Raw genomic sequence first — 27,175 nt, forward strand, 5'->3', positions numbered from 1 at the left:
CAACGAGTAACAATAACATGGCTACTATTAGCAGCCATTATCCTGTATTTGCATGTTTTGGCCAGGTGATTCATTGAATCAGGTTACTGTCAGCTCTGGCGGTTGCATTGTGCAACTTGCATGGTATTTTAATGATTGCCATTATCAAGCTGCTCTCAGAAATAAAGTTCTATCCCTTTAAAAAAAGAAATACTACCTACTGTCTCTTTTGCTCATGCCCCCCTCCACCACTCACCCCCACCCACCCACCCACCGCCTGCCAACACACACACACACACACACACACACACACACACACACACACACACACACACACACACACACACACACACACACACACACACACACACATCCAGCCCTCAGCCTCATGCATCAGCTCTCTCTACATTACTGCTCTTCCTTGCAACATCCACAGTCACCGAGCATAGAGGAAGAACTGAAACCACACATCGTCTGTCTGCTTACAGTCCATGTACTTAAGGACGTATGTGGAAAACGCCTACTTCCTCTCCCACTTATCTGCACTGAAAAAAAGGTAAAAGCTGAATGCATTTTAGTGTCAATTCTGTTTTTGTACACGTGTCTTATGTGTGTATGGCATGAGAAGTTTATGTAGTAGGCAAGTCAGACTGACATCAGCTGTGAGTGTGGCTCCAAGCAAGGTGTGGTGTGTGTGTGTGTGTGTGTGTGTGTGTGTGTGTGTGTGTGTGTGTGTGTGTGTGTGTGTGTGTGAGTATGTGTGTGTGTGTGTGCATTTGTGTGTGCATCATTGCCACACAAGTCTGAGGTAATGCCTAGGTCTTATCTTATGTCTTGAGCCTGGGGTGCACCAAAATGTCAAATCAAATTAATTGCGGGCTTATGCCTACTAATGAATTAGTAATCGGGTATCACAGGGTTTTGACTGTGAAGGGAGGTGCAGTCTTTTTTTGTGTATCATTTTTTGATGAATAGAGAGGGGCCAAGTGGAATTCATTTTTTAAACATATTGACAGTTAATAGAATCAGAACAGTTACTGTCAATTCAGATCTGGAATGACCTTTTCCTCATTTCTCAGAAAGAGATGGAGAGTTGGAACATTTCAGTGAGAGTTGGAACATTTCAGAGATTCAACAGAGACATGAGTTTGTCTTGAGTCACTTCATAGGAAACATACTGCAGGTCAGCTCAAGCCTTGTATTGTTAATTCCATCTCTGATTTGAGCAAGTCTTATTGGGATTCCCCTGGACTGCCACACTGTCCTTTTCTCACTTCTTCTCACAGTCCATTTCCTCTTGAGCTTCCTCCCTAAAAACAAAACCAAATAATCATGGAGTTTAAGAGGCTACATCGCCTCAATTTGGTTGTTGTCTTTGAATATGGAAACACTGCTGATAGGTTCTTCCACAACGTTAGAACCATTTCAAATAAGGCACCATAGCAACTTTCCAGTGTATGTGCCTGTGTTTATCTCCTGACAGTGTACATCTGGTGTATACTTGGCCAACTCCATCTGCATAGTACTGAGGTGCACTATTACGATCAGTGTCGCGCTTCTCTAGTGTGTGACTCAGACACCGCACGAGAGGCATTATCACAGAAATGATGAGGACACTTCAGCAAGCTGCCACTGTGACAGCCTCTTATGGGCCAACAATAGCTCTGAGATAAGACAATAAACCTTCCAAATGGAACAGAGGTATTGCCTGTAGTTATGCTTTATGTTCGCCAAGAGATTCGGATTGATTGTTTTGGAAAACGACAGCATCAGTGGGTCCCATTGGAATAGGTCATAGGGTTTATCACGTTTAGGATAGGGAGCAAGGTTTACTATTCATCTTATTGTCTTTTCAGACTTCATTTCAGTGTGTATACAATCCTTTTATGCATACACATATAGAAATACAGAGCAGGGCCCATATTTTCTATCATATGCAAAAGAGCACCAGTGTATATATCAGCAACGCCCGCACACAATGCGAGACCAGCCATCGCAAAACAATGGATGCCAAATTATATAAATGTTAAAGGATTTATTTTACAGTCAGCGATACATCAGATGGCGAGATGGTTGATGAACAGTGGTTCCGAATGGCTCATTTCAAATGGGTCCGGACATGCCAGGCAGTGAAAGCATGTGCAACTCTAGATGTGTCAATGCCTATTCTCCTCCACAGATGTAGAGTGGCAGAGAGGGAGGCGCTGAGCCCGAGAGGTGCGCATATTTTAAGTCACTTTAGCACTCTTCAAGAGGGCCTTTTTCAATGATCCATTATGCATACAACTCTGGCTCTCCCTGGTATTTCTCCTACCTTCTTGACGTCAGTTGCCATTTGTGAGGGTTGCCCAGGCAACGGCCAACCTCCCCTGGAGATATGTCTGGTGGCCTGATATAGCCTTTTAAGGGTTTACTGTTTGTACACATTTTAATTGCCTTTGATACACTGGCAGTATTACATGTAGGTCATTGGAGTACATCAGGCGTGAAAAAAAATGGGAACGCATATAAAAATAGCATATCAAAAGCTATTCTGGCATGATATCCCATTAGTGCTTCTCATCTCCTCTCAACTTGGGCACCTACATATTGTGATAATGGCTGTTTCGGAGCAGTCCTCCAAGGGTATTATGTACCCTAAAATGGTAGCAATGAAGTTCAAAGTGAGATTATGTGATCTGGTATGATTGCTTGTTGCAGGCTATTCATTTGTAACACCCTATGTTTGTTATTATAGTGTATGGTATTAAAGTAGGTATTACCTAATTATTTTACCTACACTTGTTTTATTACAGTCCAATTTTTACCATAATGTAAATAATTCCAGCAATCAAGGGGAACTTTGTTAATTAAGGATATCAATGCATCATCTTCATCAGATACAGTATTTAAGCAAGCAAAATTCCCCAATCTCTCAATTTTCTCCTAAGTGTTTTACAAAGTGTTACTGTGTCTCAGTTTTAGACCGTTCCCATTGCAATGGTAGGTTAGGATGTGTGAAAATGGTTATCTGTCATGGCTGGAAGACAATAGAGATATTGTACACACAGGGTACCTGGTTCAGAGCTCTGCGGCTATTTATAGCTTCTGCAGCATCTTTTTTTTTCCAGACATCAAGCTATTGATGTTCTATTTTTACAGTGCAATTCGCTCCCTCCCTCTCCTTTTGGTTGCCAAGCGATTGACCGAGGGACCAGATTGAAGAATGATGTGCAGCTTGCTGGACACCCTGACTCTGATTTTCAGTTGGTTAATGAACTCTTTCAATAAGGGATGGATGACACCTATGAGATGGTCGGAGGGTTGATTACAAAAACGATTACAAAAAAACAATGTGATTTAAGATAATAAATGCCATTGCTATTTTACCCTTCACATCTAATCACCAAGCATGAGAGAAAAAATGCCACTGGGATGCATTTCAGTTAATTTACTTGATAGTTTACTGACTTGATTGTTGTGGCCTTGCTTTTATTGGAAATATAAATCTGTTATGATTTTTAATAGATTCATCTGAATTTGATTATTGGCTACACAGCTACTAACATTATTGTGTAGTTGTCAAGGTGAGCCAGGTTTGGTCTCTACAACATTTATATATGGCAATATTAGGGCTGCCCAGGCCAGAATATAACATTTAGCCACACCTAGGTGAAAGGGTTACAAAACAAAACATGACTAAATGTAATTTGCCCTGTGTTGTGTTACAGGGGACGTGACTAACACCTCTCTTTTTCAGAGAAACTAGAGAGATATCAGCTAATATTGGAATATATGACGTTGATATAAAACTGCGAGAGTACTGCCAAAATTTGACAGGAATAGATTATGTTCTATCTTGTTGTGGTGATGTTCACACCTCAGAATAGTTAAATGTTACATAATTTCAGACATGAATTGGCAAAATCGTTCGGTTGAATTTAAAGTTATGACATCCTGTGATTTTCATCAGTCTTTTTGATTTATGTTAATGGGCTCCACAGCATATCAAACCCTGCAACATAGGCCTACATCCTCGAATCAACAACATGTGACTCTCTACTAGCTATTATTTTAATCCTAATCCCCATAATGCATTTAGGAAAAGGGATCGATTGAGGTAATCTACTGCTGTGTGAATTCAATTAGACTTAATCTGACCCCATGCTATTCCAAAAGGAAACCAAGGGCTGTGCAACTTTCATCTCCCCTTCATTGATTATAGCTCTCGCAGAGATGAGGAAAAGCCTATCCCACTGCTCTCTTTCATTGGCCCCATAAAAAATTCAGCATGTCCTAATGGAGAGAAATCCTATTCTACTATTTACCCCATTTACACTGGAACCAGACCAGACACACCTTTCCCTGGTGCTATCAAAAATGATCAGAAATGAATAAACACATACATGATGAATCATATGATACAGGTTCAGAACACATTTAACTGGCACTTTTAGTGTGTGCACAATATGAGAGATCTCCAGGATTGGATGAATGCGCAGGCCTATAGGTAGTCTGTTTAAGTATGCCCTACGTGTGTATAATGGTTATCCCAATAATCCTTTTATTTCAGTACTACAAGATATCTAGATAATTAATTGGTACTTGCCTACATAAGCCAAAACCTTTAGCCTATTACAGTAAGAACTAAATGTTTTGTATTGTAAGAACATAGTATTATATATGGCAATTCATGTTTTGGTTATGTTTTGCATATCAAGAGAAAAATGGTGAAGGCCTAATCACACAGAACTGACAAAGTCTTCAAAACAACTTGCATTGATAATCACTTATGAACATTTAGAAAACACTGAATTACATTGTAATTGCTTGATAGTAAAGTACTCTTTCGTCCCCTTCCTGCACACTTTAGCCTACTTCCCAATGCTCAATCCACTGTATGGCTCAGAAGCCACAACTGTAACCATACAACATGATGAAGGAAGGAATAATACATGTAGTCGGCGTTACAAGCTCCTTAAACCAAGAATAATATTTTAAAACAATATCGTATCGTTCAGACCTCTGCGATAGCTGTTCACCTACACTTGTAACAATTTGTTTCCTGTACTCAGTTCTTTCTTTTTGTTGAGGGAGCTAACAGTCAATACCATTTTCCTGTGGGTGAAACAAAGCTATTGCGACACGATTGATTTGGTCCTTATTGTACAAGAAAACAGGACACTCCTCAAGCAGAGAAAAAAATCACTGATAGAAATCAAGATATTGTCTTAGGAATACGTTTAAACATGTTTTAGGAATGAGTAAGATGAAAATGTACGACATCTCTGTGAGTGCACCCCTCGGCGTAGGCTGTTGCCATGTTCCCAGTTTCTTCATGGGTGTGGTGATTAGATTGCTTGGTGAACGTTCAGTCTAATCCTGCCAGAGAGTTGCGCGAGTGGCTGGCCCTTTAAATCGGTTAAATTGTCTTAAAACTAATACCGCTATCTTGACATTTCTTTCACAGCTGGGACCATGTATGCCATTTGAAAACGGACTACTGTGACACAGATTGGAACGACGTGGAAATTCCCCCAAAATCCAGTTTCAGGTAAATAACGTGTGCTCTGGAGAGCTGTGTCTCTTGGCATTTTCTTGCCTTTATTTCCTGCTTTGGGTTAACCCCAGGCTATAGTCTACAATACGGCTTGATGTCGGCCTTTGTTTTGTATTGAGGTTGCAAAACATTAGGGGAGCAACTGATACGTTAAAAAGCGATGTGTTGAGTAGTGGTCATCTTAATAGCTAATTATATCTATTTCAAGGCTTGCTGTTTTTCTCGATTAAGCTTTTATTGGTGAAAATTCGGTGTTATCGAAACGCGGCCTTTTACTGTCAAATCACCGTCAGACGGAAATTAACTAGCCTACTGTAGGCTATAGGATAAAAATCTATATTCACGAATATAACTAAGCCTTATTCAGATATGTAGAGCAAGATACCGGGAGTATTTTATATATATATATATATATATATATATATATATATACATTTACATTCATCAATTATAGATGACATTCTGCCTTCATTCGAGCGGCAATTTGTAGCAAGGCTGCCAATGTAACGGCGCGCATATTGCTTAATTTCATAGTCTTGAAAATGCATGCCACCATCATTGATATTGTTTGGAGATTATATAAAATCTAATATATCTCAATATTTAATCTTGTCAAAGCAACACGTGTTCAAGATTCTGTCAGAACACTGAGAACAGATAACCTTCCAGTTCTCTGTGTGTGTGTGTGTGTGTGTGTGTGTGTTGTGGTGCTGTTACAATGTAACAATATTGTAACAACATTGTAACAGTATTGTAACAAAGTTGGAACTTTCATGTATCTATCTGCTAACGTTATCTGTCTAATATTATCCACAATCCGCATTAAAATTACAGCCATTTAAAAAAAAATAGTTATAGTCTAGGCCTATAACTAGCCCAGTGTTTGTTTGACCTGTAAGCCTATCAGTTATTGTTATACTTCTGCAGTATTATAGAGTTTTAAGCAATATCCTGACAAGACGGGTTTAATGAGTCCTCCAACAAGATTAGTGAGGTACAGATGTGGGACCTTAATATGATCACCCTGTTGCAGTAGAACTTGCCTGCAATGCAGGACATTTAAAACTTGTCGTGTATTTGAGGTTTTAAAAGGCTTCTGAAGTTTGTAATTTCAACTTTGACATTTCAGACTTGATTTTCCATTACGAAAATTGATCAACCCTTCCAAAAATGTCCATTAATTATAATTCACATAATAATTCACATTTCCTTATAATTTTTCTGCTGTAGCAAACTGTCTCAAATTAAGATCCTACATCTGTAGTGAAGTGTTGTAAAGGGTAAACAGCATTACAACTGCTGTTATCATAGTATGCAAACTTTGACCAGTAATACTGTAGCTCTTTGTGCACAGGTAGGCTGTAGAAAAAACATACTGGGCAAATATTTTTGTGGTCACAATTACAGTGGATTTGTGGTAGGCCTAAGTGGCAAATGATTTATTAGAGAACATATGAATATCATGATTGATATCCATATGCGTCTGTCATATACTGAATGGATTTAATGTATTTCCATATGGCTGCTCTTGACCAATATAAATACTCAGCTTGTCCAGCAAATCATTTGGGAAGTCAAGTCACCTGATATTTCCGTCATTCTCCAGATGTTTGAATGTTCTGTGAACTGAACAAGTCGTCACCTGGTGGGGCTGCCCTGCCTCCTTTAGCTTTCACCCAATGTTTAGGCCACCTCCACCTCTCTGCAGAGATGTGTCACCTTATTGGAGTTAGAAGAACATATACATGTACATACGATTTCATCCCAAGAACATGTGCACCTACACCCGCTCAAACACAACACACACACACACGTGTACGCACACAATGTTGTTTAATTCTCCCAAGACATTTCATACTCATATCACACTTTCATTGCATGATATGACCAAAATCTACCACTCCAAACATTAACAACAACAATTTCTACAAACATGGCTTTAGTCTATTACAGGGGTTTTAACATGAAATAACACACACATCAGACCAAACCCATGCATTACACGTTAATGAATCCTATTCAGCCAGCAATACCTATTCACCAGAGACAATGTTACTTGGAAAATCAATCCACTTATTCAATATAAAGCTCGATACATTACACAAATATGAAACTATGGTAATCCCTAGGTTACAGACAAGTCTAACACGGTGACCTTCCCAGGAGAGGTGAAGTTAATGGCCTTGTGATCAGACACAATATTCCCAATAGTGTTACAGTTCAAAATTGTAACTAAAAGTGGGTGTGCTAATTTCAGATGCAAGTGTAACGGTACAAATAAAAAATCTATTACTGCTCGGGCGACGTTGTTTAAATGGAGCAGATGTCAGGGAAGATGCAGCCTGGTAGTAGTATGTGCTTTGAGGTCATCTAGGCGTCAGTGTGTGTCTGTGTGTGTGTGTGTGTGTGTGTGTGTCTCGGCGTCTCGGCGTTGGTTACGTTTGTGCTGAACAGGACGGGCGGTGGCTGTCTTCACTGGGTAGAGTGGAGAGCTTCCCACCCATGGCCAGTCTTAGGGCCTGCCTGTTGAGGTGGTGCCAAGCAGCACTGCCACACACTAAACAATAGGGAGCCAGCGCAGAGCTCCCCTTTGTCATCCCTGTCTCTGTGCCATTCTCTGGGCCTCCAAATCAACCACCACCACTGGAGGAAAGCTACTCGGCCAGTCTGTATCCCACACACCACTAAATATGGGCAATTCGATTCTGGAACGGGGCATAAGTGTCATTTGACCACCAACTTAAGTTTTAGAGTAGTTTACAAAATGCGAGAACAATTCAGACTGAACCATTAGGGCCAATTTTTAGTCTTTTCGTTGTAGAAATGTAGTACCTATCTATTGGGGATTGTTGTTTTCCATTTGCATTATTTTGCATGTCATATGCGCAAATAGGTTTAATTAAGCTTTTGTGCATAGTCTTCTGCCTAATAGTTGAAATTAAATTAGTTTTAATGTTGGCCAAGACATGTAGTGTATAGTGTAGGACACCCGTATTATTGTTATATTCAACAGTGTTTAACAAATATATTACCTTATTTTTTATTCTTATTTTCAATGATGGCCTGGGAACAGTGGGTTAATTGCCTTGTTCAGGGGCAGAACGACAGATTTTTACCTTGTCAGCTCAGTGATTCGATCTTGCAACCTTCCGGTTACTAGCCCAATGCTCTAACCAGTAGGCTACCTGCCGCCCCTAACAGTGTTATCTTGTGATCAAGCCATGTTTTGTGATTACTGGTGTCATAAAAATGTTAGCTAACGGGTTACCAATTAGCATGTTTGACATTTAAGTGGAAATACTACTACTATTAGCAAAAACAACAAAAATACTTCCTGTATTATTGGCAGTTATTGGCTACCTTACTATTTTGTTCAATTACAAGATATATCTGTTTAATTTTGTTCAAAAAAGAGACACCAACCTCGTATCCGAAGTGTTTACTTGATAGTTGACTAACGTTAGTTGCCTAGCCTTCCAGTAAAAAAAAAAGACTTGCCTGTCAACTGTTCAGTGCATAGCCTGGTGCGCCCTCCTGTATACTTCTTCAGTGTTTTACATTTGACATTTTAGTCATTTAGCAGACGCTCTTATCCAGAGCGACTTACAGTAGTGAATGCATACATTTCAATTCCTTTCATACATTATATATTTTTTTCCTTACTGGCCCCCCATGGGAATCGAACCCACAACCCTGGCGTTGCAAACACCATTGCAAACACCATGCTCTACCAACTGAGCCACTGGGGTAACCAGTAACCAAATAATGTCTCATTATTTATTTTACAGATTAATCTTATGTTTTGAGAAAGTAGATAACAGTTTAATACTAACATATAAATGAGTATGAATAATTTAGGTAAACAGTTGGATATTAAATTATGTGTAGTCTGTCGCGCAGTCGAATTTTACAATATACAATGTGTCCCACAAAATGTGCATATATATAACTTTTTTGAAAACTCTCAAAACCTAACTTAACTTACATACACTGCAATGAAATTGGTGGTCAGCTAGCTAGAAGGGTGTCTTTAGTCGTAAAACGTACCGCTATTTTCCAGGCCATTTAACTGTTGAGCTCAAAGTGATTTAATCCTCCAGCCGCTAGAGAGTGTCCGAAGTTAGGGGGTGTCCGATGTTGGGGAGAAATAAACTAGTGGATTAAGGCACCAGCAGCAGCAGCAGCACTTCACTGGTAAACTGACGTCAGGGGCTCTGCAGGTGGCTTGCGTCAGCAGGTGTCATGAAGGAAACGTAATTCCCAGGCAAAAGTGTTTCTTTCTCCACTGTCTTACTTTTGTCAGTGCGCTTCCTACCTGACGCCGAAAGGATGCAGACATCATTTTTGTAATTCTGCAGTCGGAAAAAATGGCAAACAGTCTCGACCTAAGCCCTAAATAGTGTCGATTTTGAATGAAGTTGTAAAATAGCATTCAAGTGCATGTGCATTATGTAGGCTATATGGAAGGAGTATGCTGTTATGTAAATTAAGATGATTTAAAACTGGGCAACCTGACCAAATTCACATAGAAATGTGTGTTAGATCTGTCATTCTACGAAGTCTAAGAAGTGCTGCGCAATTTCTGTGCTTCCCGTTCTTAAGTTTAAGTTTTTAAGTTTAGTTCTTCAGTTTAGTTTTTCCGTCTGTTCATTTCGGTTTTGTACACCAGCTTCTAACAGCTGAAAATACAATATTTTTGGTTATGAAAAATATATTTCACAGCGGTTTAGATGATACAATGATTCTCTACACTATACTTGCTTGTTGTGTCACATAAACTGAAATTAGGCGAACTATTAGAATTTTAACTACCAGGAAATAGCGGAGCGATTTCTGCATAGTGCAGAACGTGGTTTAACATGGTTATTAGCGAAAAGGCCATTAACGCTTGGTTATTAATGCTTATTTAACATTTATTTGTTAACCTTATTTCATAAAGCATCATACACCCATGGGCATTCAATAAACAGAAATACCACCTGCTATAAATGCTTTGACGAGAGCTATTAAATGTGTAGCAAATCTTTTTTTTTACTACATCATGAACGTTATTTGTTTTCCAATGTGGAACAAAAAATACATCTTACAGGCCTGCTGCCCTAGCTGCTAATTATAGAAATGGAACTAAAACATTAATCCAGGGCTGCATTCTGGACAGCAGGCTGCAAAATGTCCTGGAAAATGAGGGGGGCCCGGCACTCCAAAAATTTCTGAAGAGTGTGTAAGTGCTCCGTGACCCACATTCAGAATCCCCTAGGTAAAGGATGTGGCGACACACACACAGCCCAGTGTGTGTATGTACAGTATGTGTGCGTGCGAGCGTGGGTGTGTGTATAAACCCAATCCACTCGATAGAGCTACAGTACAGTTACACCCCTCATTTGCACGTCAAATTATATTCAAACAGAATCAATTGCAGGACAGGGAGCTAAAACAGCACAATGCAAAACAGCCCGCCTGATTGAGTGGAAAAGGTCAGAGACTCAGAGCCTTGTGCTTTTAAATGGCCTTTTGAACCAGACTGGAGGTGATTGGTGCCTGTGTTTGGGTACAGGCCGACGCCCCACGATTCAGGCCAAAGCAGCCCTATCCGCAGGATGTCCGTGTTTGTTACAGCCCAGGGAAGTGCTCCTCTGAAAGTGTGTCTGTCCGTCTGACTGACTGTCTATCTATCTGTCTGTCTGCGTTTTTCAGGTGTCAGCTGGTCTGTGTGATTTTTACAAACCCAGTTTTCCAAGTGGAGCGTGGCCTGAACACATCACAGAGGGACAATGAGCGAGCTGGAACAGTTACGGCAGGAAGCGGAGCAACTACGCAATCAAATCCGGGTATGGGGCGTGTGTGTGTTTGAGTGAGTGTGTGTGTGTGTGTGTGTGTGTCTGGATTGAATCCTTGACTCAAGAAATCTGAACAGTAAAGTTTCAGATGATCATTTGATAGCATTGCTTGGCGTTATCAATCAGCCATTTAAATCTTATTATAATATTAACACTGGACCACTTTCTGCAATATACTCTTTCAGTCTCTCGCAAACTCTGAACATTGCCATTTTGCTGTTGTGTTACAGGATGCTAGGAAAGCCTGTAGTGACTCCACTCTTTCGCAGGTAAGGGATTCAACAAATTAAGATTACACATTTACTTACAATACATATAAATGCCATGTTATAACTTGGATCAAGCTATCATTTGTGCTTGATATAAAATACAGCCAAACATTTACCATTGTCTACATAAACAGGACCCCCCTTAGGCTCTTTCCAATCACAACCAGTGAGCAGGTTTTCTTGTTACACTTGAATTTGATCCTCTTTTGACCACCTGAAATCCCAAGGTCTTTGTAGTCTTACCATGTACCATGTATCAGGGTGATTGATTGGATAGGGACCACTACTCTAAGACATAAATAGCTCTGAAACAAACATACACTGCATTCGGAGAGTATTCAGACCCCTTGACTTACTCCACATTTTGTTACTTTACAGCCTTATTGTTACGTTACAGCCTTTTTTCCCTCATCAATGTACACACAATACCCCATAATAACAAAGCAAAAACAGGTTTTTAGAACATTTTCCACATTTATTAAGAATAAAAAACAGAAATATCACATTTCCATAAGTATTCACACCTTTTACTCAGTACTTTGTTGAAGCAACTTTGGCAGTGATTACAGCATCGAGTCTTCTTGGGTATGACGCTACAAGCTTGGCACACCTTTATTTGGGGAGTTTCTCCCATTCTTCTCTGCAGATCCTCTCAAGCTCTGTCAGGTTGGATGGGGAGTGTTGCTGCACAGCTATTTTCAGGTCTCCAGAGATGTTAGATCGGGTTCAAATCTGGGCTCTGGCTGGGCCAGTCAAGGACATTCAGAGACTTGTCCCGAAGCCACTCCTGCGTTGTCTTGGCTGTGTGCTTAGGGTCGTTTTCCTGTTGGAAGGTGAACCGTCTCCACAGTCTGAGGTCTTAAGCTCTCTGGAGCTGGTTTTCATCAAGGATATCTCTGTACTTTGCTCCGTCGATCTTTCCCTTGATCCTGACTAGCCTTCCAGTCCCTGCCGCTTTAAAACATCCCCGCAGCATGATGCTGCCACCACCATGCTTCACCGTAGGGATGGTGCCAGGTTTCCTCCAGATGTGACGCATGGCATTCGGGCCAAAGAGTTCAATCTTGGTTTCATTAGTCCAGAGAATCTTGTCTCTCATGGTCTTGGAGTCATTTAGGTGCCTTTGGCAAACTCCAAGCAGGCTGTCATGTGCCTTTTACTGAGGAGTGCCTTCTGTCTGGCCACTTTATCATGAAGGCCTGATTGGTGGAGTGCTGCAAAGATGGCTGTCCTTCTGGAAGGTTCTCCCATCTCCACAGAGGAACTCTGGAGCTCTGTTAGTGTGACCATCGGTCTCTTGGTCACCTCCCTGACCAAGGCCCTTCTCCCCCGATTGTTCAATTTGGCCAGGCGGCCAGCTCTAGGAAGAGTCTTGGTGGTTCCAAACTTCTTCCATTTAAGAATGATAGAGGCCATTGTGTTCTTGGGGACCTTCAATGCTACAGAAATGTTTTGGTACCCTTCCCCAGATCTGTGCCTCGACACAATCCTGTCTCAGAGCTCTACGGACAATTCCTTCGACCTCGTGGCTTGGTTTTTGCTCTGACATACACTGTCAACTGTGGGACCTTATATAGATAGGTGTGTGCCTTTCCAAATCATGTCCAATCGATTGAATTTACCACAGGTGGTCTCCAATCAAATTGTAGAAACATCTCAAGGATGATAAATGGAAATAATTTAAAAACTTGTTTCCGCTTTGTCATTATGGGGCATTGTGTGTAGATTGATGAGGGAAAAAAACGATGTAATCTATTTTAGAATAAGGCTGTAACGTAACAAAATGTGGACAAAGTTGAGGGGTCTGAATAGTTTCTGAATGCGCTGTAGGTATAAAGCAAATAGCCTAGCAATTAGTCAATGAAACTAACATGTACATATTTGGACTAGCGTGACGTTTATGAATGACCGTGCTGGGTTATGCTGATGTTGTTTCCTTTGGGCCTGCGTATTGGCAGATCACAGCTGGTCTGGACTCAGTGGGCCGGATACAGATGAGAACGCGGCGCACTCTCAGGGGCCACCTCGCCAAGATCTATGCAATGCACTGGGGCACCGACTCCAGGTCTGACAATACTACTGTTACTACTACTACTACTGCAATACTACTACTGCAATATTTCTACTGCTACTATGCTTCTACTGCTAATATACTTCTACTTCTGCTGTTGTTATTTTACCCCCCTTGATTCTAAATGATTTTTTATTGTCTTTTTATTGTTGCATAAGTCCTATGAGGTAACTCTAATGAAAAGTACTATACAAATGAAATGTATTATTATTAGTACTACTAGTTAGTACCACTACTACTAGTACTACTACTGCTACTATCCTACTAATATACTACTACTACTACTACCGCTGCAATACTACACAACTACTACTACTACTATTACTACTACTACTACTACTACTAAACCTCCATATTCTTAAGCGCTGGCTGCTTGTGTCCTGTGGGTTTTGGACAGAAACTTTGTCCCAAACCAAAGCCATTAACATTTCAATTACAAAAAAGTCCATAGACTGTTAGAAGTAGATTTAACCCATAGCTAGCTATGTGCTACTAGTTCAATACTACAGCCACAGAGCAGTGGCACATTTGTACCAGCCAGTGTACTGTTGCCAGTCACACTAGTACAGTTGGACCGGCTGATTTCCAATTGAGGCTCGATTTATATGTGAGCCATGGGACTACATGTATGTATGCTTACCAGCTCATTCTTACTGCTCCCAAATACTTCTGAGTGTGCGTCTGCACTCTGGGTGAACCACCTGGAGGACAAACAGCCTGTGTTTATTTTATATACAGCAGTTGACATTTCAGCGGCACAGCTCTCCCTTTATTGTGTGCTTGGCTCGCTACAGATGGGTGCCAACCCACTTCCTATCACTGGAGAGACGGAAACACAAGCAGTTGGTGGCAGGGGGATGGGGGGTGGGGCAGGCTCTCTGTTTATCTTTCTCCCTCTCTCTTTCTTTCCTTCATTCTCTATCACCTCCCCTCTCCATTCTTCCTCCCTCTTTCTCTCTATTGTTTCCTCCCCCCCTTCTCTCCCCTTTTCTCTTGCTCTCCATCCCCTCCTCTATCCTTCTCTCGTTCTATCTCCCTCTGTCTCTCCCTGCCCCCCTCTCGACTGTAGAGCCTTTCATATGACTGAGGCAATGAATATTACATGAAATGGCTCATCCAAAGTGGTCGCTATCCTGGACGGTTCACACTGCGATCCTGGCATGTGGGGTGTCCCACCAGAGGGAGGGAGGGAGGGAGAGGGCTCTGGAGTTCACACCACATTTAAACTGCTTTGGAAGCAGCAGCTTTTCTGGCTACATTAGTTATGCATGCATTAGGTATGCTCTTAACTAGTTCCATGGCTTTTTTGTTCCTGTGAATATATGCCAGTGTGCTGTGCTGACAGGTCAAACTCTTCAATATATTGAAACCATACTCTTTTTTAAATGGCGTCTAGGTTACTTGTAAGTGCCTCCCAGGATGGCAAATTGATCATTTGGGACAGCTACACAACAAACAAGGTGAGACCTACATTAAACTGCACCTGTGTAACCTCTCTCAAATAACATCAAAGACAAACAATCACCAGTAAAGTATCCTCGATATCTCCCCTCACACTGTAGCAAACAGTGCCACCCTCGTTGTCCTTGATTCTCCTCTGTATACTGCATCACATTCCACTCCCCTGGGTGATTGAGCTAAGCACGGTTGGGGTCAATTCAATTACCATTTAGGTTATATTAGGAAGTGAATTCGCCTGAAAATAATTTCCTCCTATGTTCTACCAGGATATTTCTATTCCCGAATTGAATGTCAATTCACTTCAGGAAGGTTCCTAACATAAGATCTGCACGTGTAACTTGGACTTGGAATTTGGAAGCCAAAATGCAGGTTATGCGTTCAGATCTCAAGTTAGGATTTGGTCCTTCCTTTCAAGTCTTAACGCTTATGAATTTTGATTGCAACCTTGGCGGTAACAGACGTTGATCGTGTGTGTGTATTCCGTAGATGCATGCCATCCCACTGCGCTCCTCCTGGGTGATGACCTGTGCATACGCGCCCTCTGGGAACTATGTGGCGTGCGGAGGCCTGGACAACATCTGCTCCATCTACAGCCTGAAGACCCGCGAGGGCAACGTGCGTGTCACCCGCGAGCTGCCCGGACACACAGGTACACACTGGAGAAGGCTCTTTTTAAGAGGCGGAATACTTCAATTTTAGAAAGGAAATAGCACAATTTCACCTCATCAACTTTCTTTGATTGGTTTAAACCCATATAACCTTCTTTCATTCCAAAAAGCTGCCGTCATTCCTCACCTCTGCCCTTATTCAATATCCCCTGCAGATCTTGGCCCGTTTCATAAAGCATCTCGGAGTAAGAGTGCTGATCTAGGATCAGTTACACCCATAATTAATATAATCTTATTCATTATGATCTAAAAGGAAAAACCAATATTAGATCAGCACTCCTACTCTGAGATACTTTATGAATACGGGTGAGACTAGTTCTTCTCCATATTGTTTACACCTGTCCACTACTGTCAAATATGTGGGGTGAACAAGGGCAATGGATGCACTGAGGACCACAGTGATGGCTTGTTATGGTATTGATGTGAATAGTGTGGATTAAGCCTGCGTGGTTATTTTCAACCTTTATTTTTCAGGCTATTTGTCTTGCTGTCGTTTCCTGGATGACAACCAGATTGTGACTAGTTCCGGCGACACCACCTGGTGAGTTTGTTGATCCAGTGTGGGAAGAACACTTATTCGGGGAACACAACTTGTGTCTAGAGGATATCCTTTGTCCAATAGCTTCACATCCACCGCTCTTATAAGGTTGTTCTGGATCTGGTGCTACAAAAGCGCTATCTAAGCCAGCTCCCGTGAATTCTACTGACACAGACTATTAGGGTTATGATAATACGATAGCATAGTCTATCGACGACGATTGACATCCATCGTCAATGGTGACGACATCGTGATGTGACCGACAATGGTTTAGCCTATTTGAACTTGATAGCTACCTACACAAATAGCTAGCTAGAACAAAAGATTAAAATTCATTAAAAAGATTTAAAAGCAATACAAATAAGTTGTCCAGTAGGCATCTACAGAGGGAGCTAAGAGCTGTGTTGTTAGTCATTTCCCAGCAACTTCAGTAAAAAGGCAGTAAAGAACGGAGTCTCCAGCGCACAGCAGGGCAGCACACAAGTGACATTCTGAGTAATTTGCCTATTCCTATTTGCTATAGCCTATTTCAATAAATATGTGATACAGAACTCAAGAGAGGAATGTAGGGTAGATAGAGCAGAGAATTCCACCAAAACAGTACAAAAGGTCCAATATTCTCTCTCTCTCTCTCTGTCGGATGCATCGGCTTTTAGTCTATAGCCTGAACCTATTCATTTAAAAAAAAAATAAGACACTCCTTATTAACTATCTTGTGTTTAGCTGTTTTAAAAGAACGTAGCCTATATTCCCTTCTCTCTCCATTCGATAGGCTATGAATATGACAGAAGGCTGTGCTTCATCATTTTATGCATGGCTTTCTCCCATCAAACAATGAATGTAACGGCATTCCATCTCAAAAAGTAACTTGAGCCTAAAAACATAAGGTAGCCAGGGGACTAATAATGAGAGAACAAACAATATCAATAGCCTATAGAAAAATGTAATGACAATTTTAATCAAGTTTAAGTTAATTAAGAAATAAATGATCCATACGGGCCGAGAAAATCCCTCCAAACGAGATTAAAAACCAAATGGCCAATAACTTATCCCCATTCCTCTTACTGGCCAATCATAAAAGTTTTAAGGCCAATTCAAGTTATGAACAGCAGCGTATTTCCCAAATATTCAAGCCTACGAAGGTGTTTTCCTAACGTTGTGGCTTTCAAGAATGAAAGTCAATAGCCTAAGCATTTCTGATAGATTTCTGATAGAAAAATAAATCATATTGTTTGTTCGATCTATTATTTTATGAGTCAAAATAAAGCAATTATTATCCAGTTTTGAAGACTGTAGACTTTTTCTATCCAGCCAATGATGCCACTACGTTAAGACCGCCCATTCCTCAGACAATCACGGCTCCATCACAGTGCGCCACACAGACACACACAAACAAACCTGCTCCATGCTGAAGCTCCTCCACCAGAAAGGAATATTAGGAAAAGATTTGCCTGCACTTAGCCTCTGCCCAGGATTTCGTTGTGATCCGTCCAGTTGCATTCGATTTCACGCTATAGCCCAACTTATTTTCAATAAAAAACTAAATCAAATTGGGTTGGCCAATATGGGGCGATAGCATCGTATATCACAATGTTTTATGGGTACATAATCACGATAGGACAAAGGTTGACATCGCTCAACCCTACAGACTACACTGACACACACACACACACACACACAGAGAGGAGAACCCCATTCATCATCGATTAATTTCAAGTCTTAACATTTCCATTGTACACTCATACCTCCTCTCATTCTCATCCCCCCCCCACTCTCGCTCTCAGCGCTTTATGGGACATCGAGACTGGCCAGATGGCCACCAGCTTCACGGGCCACACGGGGGACGTGATGAGCCTGTCCCTCAGCCCTGACTTCAAGACTTTTGTGTCGGGGGCCTGTGACGCGTCTTCCAAGCTGTGGGATGTCCGGGACGGCATGTGCAGACAATCCTTCACTGGCCACGTGTCCGACATTAACGCCGTCTGCGTGAGTAGGAGGCACAGGAAATATACGTATCGTTTTGTTATGAAGAACCTTACATTGTAGGTACTGTAAAGCAGACAAACATCTGTTACCAGACCGGTTACCAAACTAGATATTCACTTTCTTTGCTAATACTGCAAGAATTTGACACAGATTTGTCTGACTATGTAATGTTAATCCTGAAAAGAGAAACTGAACCTCAATTCGTTGGTGGTATGGACTCTACAAGGTGTCAAAAGCATTCAACAGGGATGCTGGCCCATGTTGACTCCAATGCTTCCCACAGTTGTGTCAAGTTGGCTGGATGTTCTTTGGGTAGTGGACCATTCTTGATACACATGGGAAACTGTTCAGGGTGAAAAATCTAGCACAAACCGGTGCGCCTGGCACCTACTACCATACCCCTACAGTGCCTTCGGAAAGTGTTCAGACCCTTTGACTTTATCCACAATTTGTTTTTACGTTACAGCTGTATTTTAAAATTGATTAAATAGTTTTTTCCCCTCATCAATCTACACACAATACCCCAAAATGACAAAGCAAAAACAGGTTTAAAAAAAATATGAAATATGACATTTACATAAGTATTCAGACCCTTTACTCAGTACTTTGTTGAAGCACCTTTGGCAGCCATTGCAGCGTCGAGTCTTCTTGGGTTTGGCACACCTGAATTTGGGGAGTTTCTCCCATTCTTTTCTGCAGATCCTCTCAAACTCTGTCAGGTTGGATGGGGAGCGTTGCTACACAGCTATTTCCAGGTCACTCTAGAGATGTTTGATCAGGTTCAAGTCCGGGCTCTGGCTGGGCTACTGAAGGACATTCAGAGACTTGTCCCGAAGCAACTCCTGTGTCGTCTTGGCTGTGTGCTTACGGTCGTTGTCCTGTTGGAAGGTGAACCTTCGCCCCAGTCTGAGGTCTTGAGCACTCTGGAGCAGGTTTTCATTAAGGATCTCGCTGTACTTGGCTCCATTCATCTTTGCCTCGATCCTGACTAGTCTCCATGTCAATGCCGCTGAAAAACATCCCCACAACATGATGCTGGCACCACCATGCTTCACCGTAGGGATGGTGCCAGGGTTCCTCCAGACGTGACGATTGGTATTCAGGCCAAAGAGTTTAATCTTGGTTTCATCAGACCAGAGAATCTTGTTTCTCATGGTCTGAGAGTCCTTAAGGTGCCTTTTGGCAAACTCCAAGCGGGCTGTCATGTACCTTTTACTGAGGAGTGGCTTTTGTCTGTCCATAAAGGCCTGATTGGTGGAGTGCTGCAGAGATGGTTGTCCTTCTGGAAGTTTCTTCCATCTCCACAGAGGAGCTCTAGAGCTCTGTCAGAGTGACCATCGGGTTCTTGGTCACCTCCCTGACCAAGGCCCTTCTCCCCCGATTGCTCAGTTTGGCCGGGCGGCCAGCTCTTGGAAGAGTCTTGGTGTTTCCAAACGTCTTCCATTTAAGAATAATGGAGGCCACAATGTTCTTGGGGACCTTCAAGGGTGCAAAAATGTTTTGGTACCCTTCCCCAGATCTGTGCCTCGACACAATCCTGTCTCAGAGCTCTAAGGACAATTCCTTCGACCTCATGGCTTGGTTTTTGTTCGGACATGCACTGTCAACTGTGGGACCTTATATAGACAGGTGTGTGCCTTTCCATATCCAGTCAATTTAATTTACCACAGGTAGACTCCAAGTTGTAGAAACATCTCAAGGATGATCAATGGAAACAGGATGCACCTGAGCTCAATTTCGAGTCTGATAGCAAAGGGGCTGAATACTTATGTAATTAAGGTATTTCAGTTTTTTTCTAAACCTGTTTTTGCTTTGTCATTATGGGGTATTGTGTGTAGATTGCTGAGTATTTCCCAATTTTAAAATACATCTGTAACGTAACAAAATGTGGAAAAAGTCAAGGGGTCTGAATACTTTCCAAAGGCACTGTACAATCCATTTCTCAATTGGTTTAAAAATCCTTCTTTAACCCGTCTCCTCCCCTTCATCTACACTGATTGAAGTGGATTTAACAAGTGACATCAATAAGGGATTATAGCTTTCACCTGGTCAGTCTTATGTCATGGAAAGAGCATGTGTTCTTAATGTTTTGTATACTCAGTGTATATTTACTGTTTGGGGTATCTGTACTCGCTCGACCCTGTCGTGTTAAGGCGTCCGCATGCTTCCCAGCCGAAATAGTTCGGTAGAGTTCGTGCATATATTATGATGACATTTTGTGACGTTTTTGTTTCGACTTTTCGGGCACACAGCATTTTTTTCTGGATGCAAGCCGATGTTTGGAGCCGACATCTTCGACGGTGATTGGTCAACAGTAGGGATTCTTCAATAAAGTCTTTGTTGTCATTCAACGAGAGACGACTCATTTTAATGTAGATTATTTCATTGTAAAATACTGCACCAAACATCTTAGTTAGATATAAAATTGCGTGACTAACACCTCTTCGGCAAAAACGTCAAAATTAATGACAGATTTCTTGAGTTATCTTAAATTAATTCGGACTATTTTGAGGAAGTGTATACTGGCTACGGTGTCTCAATATGGACACCGTAGCCAGTATACACTTTCGGCTAGCCGAGTTCGCTTGGCGCTAGCTGAACTGAAGCATGCTGACGCCTTTAAAAAGGAACACCATAGAATATGACTTTGTCCATGATACAGTAACACAAATTATTACAAAACATATTGTCATAGACATTAGATTAAACAATGAGTATGACACAATACACTTTAACAAAAATAACTTAATTCAATATATTCTCTCTGTCTCTGTGGTGCAGTTCTTCCCCAACGGCAACGCCTTTACCACGGGCTCGGACGACGCCACCTGCCGACTGTTCGACCTGCGCGCCGACCAAGAGCTGATGATGTACTCGCACGACAACATCATCTGCGGCATCACCTCAGTGGCCTTCTCCAAGAGTGGCCGCCTGCTGCTGGCTGGCTACGACGACTTCAACTGCAACGTGTGGGACACCCTCAAGGCCGAGCGCGCAGGTACAGTGGGGGGAGCTAGTGCACTGATTCAAATCCTTTCTAATTCCAATCCCTTTTTTTAAATGCAACCTTTTCTTGTTACCTCCCTTGAGATTAGAGGAAGGGACATAATGCGGATTTTTGTGCTAGGCACTCATTTGGCAGTCACACTTATGGACAGCAACTTACAGTCAGTACATACAGTAGTTGGTGAAACACTGTCTGTACAATGACTCACAATGCCTCCTAATCACCCTTATATTGTTTCTCTTTCCCTCTCCCCCCTCTCTCTTTCTAGGTGTCCTGGCCGGTCACGACAACAGGGTGAGCTGTTTAGGCGTGACAGACGACGGCATGGCCGTAGCTACGGGCTCATGGGACAGTTTCCTCCGAATCTGGAACTAAACCCTCCACATCACCTCCACCTCCTCCTCTATCCCCCCCTCCACCAACCCACCCACCAACACCACTGGGCTGGACTTGAGGGTGAACACTGTGTCTTCTCCCCCCTCCCCCCACCAACCCACCACCAACTCCACAACACAGGCAAAGTCCCCCCCCCCCGTCCAAATCCTCCCCTCACCCAACCACCCTCCAACCGCCCAAGCCACAGCCAGCGCCGCTGTGAGAAAGTAACAACTCTTTCTACCTTTCCAAGTGACGTTTTTTTACCCACCTATTACACAGAGGTTTTCAAGTACGTACAGTTAGTGTCCAATAAAAAATAAATGATGAGACGAGATTTTAAAACATTTACAAAAAAATACAAAAAACAAACCCTGGCATCCCCTCTTCTTTTCAGACAGGGGGGGAATAGAGCGCATGTTACCGTGGTTACCGCCAAATTAGAGGACAGTCTGTGTAATATGTAAATGTATATATAAATACAGTATATATGTATAGCATTATGTGTGTATATATGCATCATATATGCACATATAATGTGTATGTATATATTTTTGTAGTTTATTTCCCACCCTTGAGTTTTTTTGTTTTGTTTTGTTTTTTTTGCCTTATGTTTTACTTGTTTAATGTATATAATATTCACAGTACTACACGATAACACAATTCCGATTTTGTCACTTGCCCAATGTACAACATAATGTACATGTCAGTATGCATGTGTGTGTGAGTGTGTGTATGTGCGTGTGACGGTCTACTGGCAAAGGTATACACACGTTCTATAACTATAATACTGTATATTCATATGTTGATGATTGCGGTAACGATAGGATTTGTGATCTGCTGGCATTCCTCTAAACAAACATGGCTTTCTTTTCTAAACAGAGCCGTTGTGGTCGTTTGTAGAGACAGCTTCTAGACTACAAAGGTTAGGTTTTAGTCTTGGCGGCGTTTTAGCCCAATCCCTTTTCTAGAAACTGGTTTAACTAGGATTTGATACACAGCTCCCGTAGTTGTTTGGAGGCGCAGTCTCGCTAAGCCCCTCTAACAAACTCAAACAGTGTGAAACGACGGCCTAGAGAGACACTCGCAGGGGTCTCGGGCTGCGTTCATAACCGCTGTTGTATGGCGAATAGTAGAACATCACTCCCACGCCTTGCAAATCAACAACAGTGTGATATGCAATAAATATGTTGCGATCATTCACTAATAGAGACTTTACTGCATATATCCCAAAGCCTTTACGTCTCTCCACTGCGGATGGAGACGGGGGCCGGTCTGAAACTTAGGGCCAAAAGGTCTGAAACGTAGGGCCCCAAACTGACAGGGGGGTGGGGTGGGGGGGGTTTAACTAGGAATGTGATCCTGGAGCTACTGGGAGCTAGCTCAAGCCTGTACCGTAAGACTAAATAAGTACTGAGAACCAGAAATGCTGGCAGTCTATACAATCTCTACCAGAGGCTGGTCAGTAGAAGCATTGTGAAAAGATGTGAAAAAGAAAGACTGCTCACTATTTGAGCAGTGAGTGACTCTCGTAATTCCTTCCCTATGAGTGGACATGAGGGAAGATGCCTGTAATAGCTTCTTGCTATGTCCTCTTCAATTCTAGGGATTTTTAAAATATTCTCGATGACCATCAATAGGGTGGTTTAGTTGAGTGTGGAATGTAAAGCTCTTGGTTCAGAAATCTCGTCAGCCACTCAAAATCACACTAGTGCCACCACGAGCCTGTAAAAAAAGAAATGCTTTAAAAAAAAAAAAATAAAAAAAATTGTATTTAACACGTAACGTTTCTTCTCACCAAAACAAATGTTATGAACAGTTTTAAGTATTGCTAGCGAAGAAAGTTCACTCGGTAGAAGAAAGTACACTTGGTAGAGAGCTAGATAATGCACACATACACAACAAACTGTAGTCCAATTGTAAGCAAAGAGCACATTCAACATACTCACCAATAGAGGAGAGGGGGTCTCTCTCACAATACTTTGTTAGTTTGTGCATTAGTCATTTTCCGTTTTCCTCGCAAGATAACTTTGGTTGGGTGGCAACACTTCAATAAGGGTGCCTATTTTTGAGTTATACACCCTAACATCCTAAAATAACTAGATAACAGTACATGGATTGGATCCATGTGGAATGGATTAGAATGGTCTGTGGCTTGAGATCAGTTAAATCTCCATTCTGCCTTACTGTACATGCTACGAAGCCAATCCCATTGCCAACATTGACCGGAACTGGTCAGGAACTCAAATGTTGGGCCTTGCTTGTTCAAGACTTCGGCTTTTTCATCTCTACCTGTAGGCAGTTCACTTGACCTCAATCACCCAGTCGCCTAACGAGGCTCCACTATTTCAAGTGGACCCAAGAGAATGTGAAAGTAATTGTCCAGTGAAAATCGTATTTAAAAAAAAGTTCATATTCTGTCGATTCGTACCCAAATCATGTCGTTGACTCATCCTATACTCGTATTTGTGGCCAAAGCTTAACTTGGAGACAAAACACTTAAAAAAATAAAAAACATCAAAAACATTTCCTCATAGGGGATGAGCTGGCCAATCAGCGGTCTAATCTTTTTAATGACCGGTCAATGCCCACACAGTTCTGTTGTTGGGGGGTATGCCCGCATCATTCCAACACAGAAAAGCTGCTTTTTAACATACAATAAAATAAGTGATTATAGGTTATATTTCATAGAAATCTGAAAACACTGGACAGTTACTTTAAAAGATAATTGTCTCCTTTTCAAATATTGGCACTGGGTAAAGAATGAGGCAGGCCATAACCTGCTATAACAAAGTCAAATGATTTGCTGAAATCAAGCAATTGTGAAGCACAGAGACTCGTCAGTACTATAGTAAACACTAAAAGCCAAGCTTACAGATGACCACAACCGAAGACCTGCAAACAGCATGCATCTTCCAATAGCTTCTCGAAAGTGCTGTACATTATTTTATACAATTCTGCTTTCTATCGTACAATTTGTTGTATTTATTGATTACAAAGAAAACCCTTTGATCATTTAGTGATTTATAGTAGCCGTTTATTTGGTTGTACGTTTTTAGCTGTTTTACCTGGCTTTGCATTAATTAATTTGAGAATAAATGTAAAAGAAATGGCTGGCGGTTTATTAAGCCCCCAAAAACACATCCTTGAGCTGACTTGGATGTAAAATGTATTCCATATCAGTGTTGAAATTCTCACTGATCTGTGTGGGTAACATACATGCCGGTTATAAGTGTTACTTTTCGCATTTGTGCCAATGTTACCCACTGACCCTGAGCTGTGAACTGAAAACATGTCATAATTGACAACTCATTGTGTTTCTTCGCTTGCTTACAGAAAGTGCCAGCTTTTTTCCCTGAATCAAAATCTAATTAATCAGTGTCATTTTTTACACTTGGCCTATAACAAGGTCCTCTGTTGACTTCATAAGGTGCCCAATAAAAGAGAAGTGTCCAGAACGTACGGATATTCCTTCAATGTTATTGAATCACTTTCTGTTTTGCGTTCATTTCCCCATATGAAATGAATCTACCCATTGTGAATGATGAGGATCCAATGAGAGAAACGTAGCCCTTTTAAGACAGGAAATACAGATGGCAGATAAAAAGGCAGGATGAAGTTTGGTCATTTTACACCAACATGGCTGCCAGGGAAACCATACCCAAACTCCTGAAAGCAACTTTGAAGTTGGTTGTGTTGATTCCTCAGCTCAGACATCTGTGACAATACAGCACCACAGCCCTTGCTAGCCCCCAAAAAATATATTCTATAACACAGAGAACACCACAGAGGATTGACCACAGTGCTCAATAAGATGCAACAGTATTATTACTAAAATAGTGACCGCATTAAAATGTGCCTGTGCAGTCCCAATGATCAGGTTAGTTAGCTGGGACCAATGGTTTCTCGGCATCAATAGTCAAAGGTGCTCAATCTCCCTGGATTTGACCATGTCATTGTATTTCCTTTGTCTCCTTTAGTTGTTTTCATCATATGAAACAACTATGTCATAAGAGCAGTCGTGACAGAATGTGCTCTACCGGATGGGATGCTGAGACCCCAGTCTGCAATGAACACAGCGTGTGTTGGTTTTCAAGTCTCCTTGACATACATAGTCAAAGTAACTGAAAAGCCTGAGCCTGGATTTACAGGTCTAAGGAAAAGTAAGTAAGCAAATCAGCATACGTTGCGTTTACATGTGAACTGTTTACTCGTGGACTGAGGTGGAATATTATCCATGCATCAAAGCAGTGTTTTAGAGGGTTTCTTTTAACATTGCTGAGTTTGGCGAAAAATCCGAAAACGGAGTAGCGCATATCAAGAGAAACAAACACAAGAGAATCAAACATTGAAGTTGTACCCCAGCTGTCCTTTTGATAATTAGCGTTACATTTAGCGATCACCACAAACACAAATTAATGCACTGCCTTTTGGCTCTGATCTATTCTGACAGTCTTATTTATTTTTTGTGTTTTAAGCCAGTGAAAACCAGGGACATGGTGCCATGATTTCTCTTACAGTGCTATTGTGTGAAATTATAATCACTTGTTATGGAATAATTTTTTATAGTCTTTTTCACACCAATTATTTTTGTGTATTTGTACAGTGGCTTGGTGATACTGATATGTTGCCATGAGTTGATATTGTAACCAATAAAAAAAGCTTTAACCAAGGGTTTCTGTGTTGAAGCCTATTATGTAAAATAAAAAAACTTATAATTTGAGGTTAACAGATTACTTTTCAAACATAGTTGCTTGAATGCTGACCATCTACCATTCAGTAAAAGCTTTTATTTTTGAGGGCAGTTGTTAAATCCTCTTTCCACTTCTAAGAATGCAAGTCTTCAGTTTAGTGTTGTTTCCATTAGAAATTCTACAGCAAACGCTACCCATGCAAAAAAAACGAACAGAATCAATGACATAGCATATTATTTTAATAGATTCGGGTAAATCAGGATGTATTTCAATTCACATTCATCATGAAAGGAAAACACTTTTTTACAAAGTGGAGATTGTTCAAATGTATTCTCATGACGTCAAATTAGCTGAAACGGCAGAGGAAGTTATACAATGCTTCTATTTATCAAAACACCATCAGCCGGACATTAGTAATTTTGATAGTTTTTTCTGAAGTGAAATGGATTTCCTCTGAATTTATGTAGGTCCTTCACAAAAAACACATATACAAACACAATTATTTATTTTTTTTACAATGGAGTAAACCAGAACAAATTCAGATCTGAATGAAAATCACATGCTTACATTTGTCTACCCACACACACACACACACACACACACACACACACACACACACACACACACACACACACACACACACACACACACACACACACACACACACACACACACACTTACTTCAGGAGTTAGTGAAAGGCATATTCACAGTTATAAACGCAGTAGTGTCAATGTACAGGCTACAGCACCC

At 41.3% G+C, this 27,175-nt stretch overlaps 1 protein-coding gene across 2 annotated transcripts; it reads left to right on the top strand.

Annotated features, from left to right (window-relative positions):
* The first annotated feature begins 379 nt into the window (after nt 1-379).
* LOC115157969 (guanine nucleotide-binding protein subunit beta-4) lies at nt 380-26,404 on the top strand. 2 transcript variants are annotated; one of them, XM_029706353.1, is made up of 11 exons: nt 380-535; nt 5,429-5,512; nt 11,213-11,346; nt 11,586-11,624; nt 13,583-13,689; nt 15,092-15,155; nt 15,643-15,805; nt 16,299-16,365; nt 18,147-18,348; nt 21,130-21,346; nt 21,624-21,857. In XM_029706353.1, exons 3-11 carry the CDS (start codon nt 11,290-11,292, stop codon nt 21,728-21,730), a joined length of 1,023 nt encoding a protein of 340 aa, XP_029562213.1. In that variant the 5' UTR covers nt 380-535; nt 5,429-5,512; nt 11,213-11,289; the 3' UTR covers nt 21,731-21,857. The 2 variants fall into 2 exon arrangements, with proteins under 2 accessions (XP_029562213.1, XP_029562214.1); XM_029706354.1 differs by lacking the exon at nt 380-535 and having other exon boundaries at nt 5,318-5,512; nt 21,624-26,404.
* Nucleotides 26,405-27,175: the final 771 nt, after the last annotated feature.

This window comes from Salmo trutta, chromosome 22, assembly GCF_901001165.1.
Source record: "Salmo trutta chromosome 22, fSalTru1.1, whole genome shotgun sequence".
NCBI classification, from domain to species: domain Eukaryota; kingdom Metazoa; phylum Chordata; class Actinopteri; order Salmoniformes; family Salmonidae; genus Salmo; species Salmo trutta.